At 32.3% G+C, this 5,895-nt stretch overlaps 1 protein-coding gene across 7 annotated transcripts; it reads right to left on the reverse strand.

Annotated features, from left to right (window-relative positions):
• Positions 1 to 599: 599 nt before the first annotated feature.
• LOC148575647 (uncharacterized) lies at positions 600 to 4,757 on the reverse strand. 7 transcript variants are annotated; one of them, XR_015902210.1, is made up of 7 exons: positions 4,454 to 4,757; positions 4,311 to 4,361; positions 3,583 to 3,685; positions 1,868 to 3,479; positions 1,677 to 1,760; positions 1,269 to 1,574; positions 600 to 917 (listed from the first exon to the last, which is right to left on the reverse strand). XR_015902210.1 is itself a non-coding variant. In XM_088500958.1 (7 exons), exons 2-5 carry the CDS (start codon positions 4,329 to 4,331, stop codon positions 2,368 to 2,370), a joined length of 240 nt encoding a protein of 79 aa, XP_088357084.1. In that variant the 5' UTR covers positions 4,332 to 4,361; positions 4,454 to 4,757; the 3' UTR covers positions 600 to 917; positions 1,269 to 1,574; positions 1,677 to 2,367. The 7 variants fall into 7 exon arrangements, 3 of the variants coding, with proteins under 3 accessions (XP_088357084.1, XP_088357083.1, XP_088357082.1); XM_088500958.1 differs by having other exon boundaries at positions 1,677 to 2,388; positions 3,380 to 3,479; positions 3,583 to 3,680; XM_088500957.1 differs by lacking the exon at positions 1,677 to 1,760 and having other exon boundaries at positions 2,233 to 2,393; positions 3,380 to 3,479; positions 3,583 to 3,680.
• Between the last annotated feature and the right edge of the window lie 1,138 nt (positions 4,758 to 5,895).

A 5,895-nucleotide genomic window follows, 5' to 3' on the forward strand; every position in this document is an offset into this window, starting at 1 on the left:
CATACATATATAAAGTATGAGATTTGTTACTGATTTTAAATTTGATTCTCAATTCAAATTTAAATCATATCTTGTTATTTTAAACTTGGTAATCCTTCATTTACCTTCTTACTAAAATCGACAACGTTGCTATCGATATTATTATATAAAATCGACGACATTTCTGTCGATATTTGATTCAATAAAATCGACAATATTTCCGTCTATAATGAGTTTGTGAATTTTACCCGCTTAATAAAATCGACAACATTGACGTCGATATTATATAAAACCGACAATGCTTTTGTCGATATTTGATTCAATAAAATCGACACAATAACCGTTGATTTAATTATTTAGATACCGACAAATCCTTTGTCTATTTTAAATTTAAAAAGCGACAACGTTACCATCAATTTTAATAGCTATATTTTTTAATTATTTTTTCTATTTGAAAAATAGTAAACAATTAATGCAAATAAACTTTTAAATATAAAAAAAATTTATACAGAATATTAGATAACAAGAAAAATAAATTTTTAAATATAAATATTAGATAATGAGTTTACGAACTTATCAAAATAATAAATAATCATCTAACATAAAGACTCAAGCCAAGATAAATAATTAAACTTAGACTTATATTAGTTTAAATTGCAATCCACTAATAATACAAAATATTCAATGCTATTCAATTCAATAAACTTGACAAGTGAAGATTACAACTCCCTTTCTATTTAAATTACAATCCACTAATAATACAAAATATTCAACATTTAGTTATCCTCAATATGAACTTTTCCCCCACAATGGTGCTAATTAGTGAAATAATAGTTGAAATTTACTCACAGATCCAACATCCAATAGATCCGCCTCTGGAAAGTAGGGTTCTGCTCTCTATGTGCATAGTAACAATTTAAGCCTTCGACAGTTCCAACCTAATGATGCAAATCATTATAATTGAAGATTGTGGAAATTAATATAGGGATCAAAAGGCAAAGAAGTATTGCATAAATAAAAAGTTGCAAAGTACCCTTATTATCTAATATTATACTAAATATTAGATAATAAGTTTACAAACTTATCAAAATAATAATAAATAATCCTCTAACTTAAAGATTCAAGATTCAAGCTTATATTCATCTAAATATGAGACACCCATAGACATAAAAATATGCACATTACTATAAATTTGTTGATACTTTATACAAGGGTTAGTAGCATCACTACCACAAATGAACAAATATGAAAATGCACGTGTTCTCATATTATTCTACTGGTTCAAATACCTGGTTGCTTTTGTTGCTGCCAATAGGGCTGTAAGGATAGCAATAACTGTGTGGATTGCTCTCTTAAATACTTCATCAATAGTAGCAAGATAAAGAAAAGTGCTAATCACAGCCATGAAGGAGAGCCAAAAGTCCATGAACGGACACGAGTAAAGTGAAAGTTAGTCCATCAAGGATTAGTTCAAATCCATTAGTGCTAACCTATAGGACATTATAGCTTAATGCACACCAGGTGCCAACATCACATGCATGATATAGTCCACTTGAAATTCCACTGGATGTGAACAAAACCCATTTTGCTAATGCCTGCATAAACAAGTTATTGATTTAGTAACACATAGAATTCTATATAATGAATAAACTGTTTTGTTGCTTATTTAAATCATCCTTAAATTAAAAGAAAATCACCGTGTTAACACAAATAAAAGGAGTGCTTTGTCCTCAACATGTAGCTGAACAAAAAGATTTGATGATGTCCTTTAGCATTGCTAACTGAACAAAGTCGTCAAACCTTTAATATTTTTTTATTTATGAACTGTGTGCTAATCTAAACTAGAAGGAGAAAAGAAAGAGTCGACAAGAGTAAGGGAAAGAACAACCGTGTTCCTAAGGGCCCAATAGGGAGGAAGTATGGCTGCAGCATTCGATGCAATGAGAAAAATTGATTGTCGAACATGTCCTACAGATAACATTACAATGAAAGGAAAGGAAAATGCAAATAGTTGAACCTTGATACAAGCAAGCACCTTGATGAGTTACAATTTCAATGCTACAGTCAAAGCCTCCATGGTTTCGATCATAGGAACAGAAGTTGAGTCAAGAAAATAAACAAGTAGAATGGTAAATTACTTAGTAAGTTGGAGAACAAATGTATAAGATACAATGTCTCAGTCATTACAAGGAATTTTATGGTTTCAATTTAGCAATTTAAAGAAAAAACAGATTGAGAAGGGCTTAAATAAACCTGTATGATGTCAATCCGCTAGCATCGAAAGAGAATTTACATTCGCCGTGGGAGGAACAACGTTTTGGGCACCATTCAAGCGAAATTGACATGATAGTTGGCCCTTTAAAGAATCATTGCTGGTATTAACATGTCTTAGACCAAATTTCCAAGTTCCTTCTCTAGCATACATAATATAAAAAGAACAGGGGAGGAGTTATTGGAACATGTCTTAGACCAAATTCCCAAGTTCCTAATTAGTACATTTTCCTAATTTTCCTCCTAATTTGTCATATATAAAAGCTTCCATTGATACACTTGTTGCCACTCGTTCACCAGTTTGGATAACAGAAATTGATGTTGCACCCCAAAATAATCAGGTAAAGTTTATTACTCTAAACATCAAAGCCCAAGTTATCAAGTAGATTTGTGAATTGAGAAACTTCTCACTTATTTGTGAAGCACTGTTTCAGTGATATAGCTTTAATAATGATCATGATCTAAATTCCCCTGCTGACAAAGTGCAAATTATTTTGTGTTTTTAATGCTTTCTTATGTATATTGTGTTGAATGTTATGGTATTTAACCTAGTTTATGATAAGGGAATTGTGTTGAAAGTTAGCATCCTAGCTTAATACACTTTAAAATTGATACTGCTTAGAGAATCATAAAAGCTAGCATAAACAAACATATACTCTCAAACACTGATTTTGCTGTGTCTTATATATAAAATAATAGTCAAACTGAAGAAAACTATGTAACCAAATTCAATAGAATAAGTAGATAACTCAGCGGAAAAGGTTATAACCCCCATATGCTAACAAGCACTAAAGTTCAACTCTTTTTGAGTCCCTGAAAAGCTTAAAACTTCCTCAATCATATTTCCCTCACTATGGTACATAAACTTAGCAGAATACCTCTAGCAAGTTACAGCACAGATGAATATAAAATTTGCTGTTTACATGGAGTTTCTGAATCTTGCAAATGTTTAGAAAAATGAAAAATCCCCAAATAAATAAAAAGGGAAAACTTCAGAATAATGTAGTAATATGCTCATCAGATACCATAGCAAATAGACCCTCACCCTCAGCTAAATACCTCAAAATTTCTCAATGACAAGAACACCCGAGTTTATTAACAAGTTTCTCAATGGCAAAGCAAGAAATACCTTGCGTGCAGCTTTACTGAATTGGGAAGCCGCATCACTGATGGCATACACTGTGTTGCTTAAAAGACTAGAGGTGCCTTGAGCCATGCCCGTAACAAGTCTGGTGGGACTCAGAAGGTTATACCAATAGTGCTAAATCCATTAGTTAATTGAGTATCTAAGATAATTGAAAACAAGTAAGGAAGGAGAATTTAAACTTTTACCTGCATAATGTTCTTTGCAGGCACTGATAAAAATCTCTTATGCCAAGACTAAAGCAGAAGTATGCCACCAGATGCTCCATCAATAATCCAGCAGAATTCTACACTATTACACAAAATACATGGAACGAAAAAATTCAATGAAAGATTTTACACAAGGCTATTGAAAACGGATGAAATTTTCTATAAGAAAACTAGAAAACAAAAATTCGAAAATACACTCCGGAATTCCCCATGCCAAGCTAGATTCCACATTAACAAAAGCAAAATAAACAACAAATTAGTAAATCCAGAGCATAAATTTACCAAAACAAATGTCAAATCAAATAGGAATCCTACCAAACCATAGTGACTAGCAGAAAAGATGAAATTTCAATAAGTAAATCGAAATAAACAGAGCAATTAATATTATGAGCAATATTCATGAAGATTAATTAAATAATACACAGTACTTTCTTTACTTGAAATCTGTAACTGAATCTGAAGTTAGAACTCTACCTTTTCCTAATACTAAGCAAGCAAATGATTTTTCTTTCTTTCCTTTAAATTTTGTTTTATTTATCACATTGTAAAACTAATGTGTCAAACTAGTTGAGCTGAAGTAATGTGGTGAATTGATATGCTAATTAGGTTTAACAAACGCAAATTCAGAATTTCATCAAGAAAATAGTAGATACAAAAATTGCAAAAATAAATATAATAATCAGAGAGAGAGATAGAGAGGAACTTACAAGAAGTTGCGACTGCGACATGCTCTAGTGATAGAGTCTGTAGAAGAAGAACTTACATGCAGATTCACAAATCACAATGTGATACGAGTGATAGAGAGAGAGAGAGAGAGCGAGCGAGAGAGAGAGAGGGGGGGGGAACTTACATGAAGAGAATGGCGCGGCGGAGGACTCGGCGGAGGAGAAGAAGAAGAAGCTCTGCTCTCAGGCGGAGGACGACAGGTTTTCTCAGGCGTCGGAGAAGAAGAAGCTCTGCTCTCTGCCTCTCTCCGTGACCGTGACTCCGTCTATGGTCTCTACTCTCAGGCGTTGGAGTTGGAGGAGAAGAAGAAGCCTCTGAACTTTGATTCTCTGGAAGGTTAGTGTTAAATTTTGGGGAAATAAGTGAAACGAGGGACGCGGGAAGCAAACGTGCGAGGGATTTATTTTTTGGTTGATAAAAATGGACGGCAATTTGGTCGATTTTAGTTAAAATAAAAATAAACATTCTAACCATTTATTTTATATAATAAATCTATATCGTCCTTCATTCACTTCAGAGAAGAGATTTCTATAGTTTAAATTTATCAACAACAAAAGTTATCGATATTTTAGTTATTAAAATAGATAACTCGTCGATTTTAAAGAAAAAAATTTTTATCTTCTATTTAGTAGGTAATGTGACAATAGTATTAAAATGTTAGAAAGTTAGTCACCAAAAAAATGTTAGAAAGTTGCCAAAATAATAGATGACGTTGTCGTCGATTTTAATATTTTATTTTTAATATTTTTTTTTCATTTTATCGACGATAAGCCGTCGAAAAATATTGGCGTAAAATTTGGCCATCGATTTTTGGCGTCGATAATTACACTATTTCTTGTAGCGTCATTCTCTGTTGTCTCTTATTCTTGAGGTAGAGTCGTAGCAATAGAAATAACTAACTAGCATGTGAACGTCGTTGTCACAATTTGGTGGTGGTGGTAGGGTGTCTTTTTCTTCTTTATCTTCATGTTCTTGATGACTGGAAAAAGAGGTTTTGGTGAGAAGAACGAAAATGGCGCTGCAGATGAGGAATATGCATTTTCTCTGGAAGTAGGCAAAATTAAAGGAAACAAGATAGTATAATGTCAAAGTGCAAAAAAAAAAACATAAATGCCACACTTAGCTACATAACTAACTACAATTTTCGTTTCAGCAACACATACCTATTACTCTTCATCATTATTATAATTTTTCAATCTCACTTTCATGATGATACATAATAAGGCTTAGAAGAAAATGATGATGGTGATCGATGAGTAGTTGTCTTGGTTTTTATCTTAACTTATATTATTCTTTGTGATATGTATAGAATAATGGAAGGATTGAAATTTGGGGTTAATGGTTGGTGGCGGTGATGTTGGCAAACGAGGTGGTGAAATCTATAACAAAAGGAGGGTTAAAATTTGGGGGCAGAGGGTTGAGATTAGGGTTAAGAGAAGGACAATTTGAAATTTTTAGTTAACTTTTAGTGTTTGAATAATTTTGTCGTACAAAATTCAATTTTTATGAGTATAATTTTAATTTTTTTTATAAGTAAATTTGTCAGCGTTTAAAACTTTCATAGGT

This window comes from Arachis ipaensis, chromosome B1, assembly GCF_059453495.1.
Source record: "Arachis ipaensis isolate K30076 ecotype BB chromosome B1, ASM5945349v1, whole genome shotgun sequence".
NCBI classification, from domain to species: Eukaryota; Viridiplantae; Streptophyta; class Magnoliopsida; order Fabales; family Fabaceae; genus Arachis; species Arachis ipaensis.

Coding starts and splice junctions, on each gene's coding strand:
- LOC148575647 (XM_088500957.1), bottom strand. CDS start 4,331: ATGTCGCAGTCGCAACTTCTT. Junction 3,681..4,310: donor TGTCGCAGTCGCAACTTCTT/GTAAGTTCCTCT, acceptor GTAATAGTGTAG/AATTCTGCTGGATTATTGAT. Junction 2,394..3,379: donor TCAGTAAAGCTGCACGCAAG/GTATTTCTTGCT, acceptor TATGTATGCTAG/AGAAGGAACTTGGAAATTTG.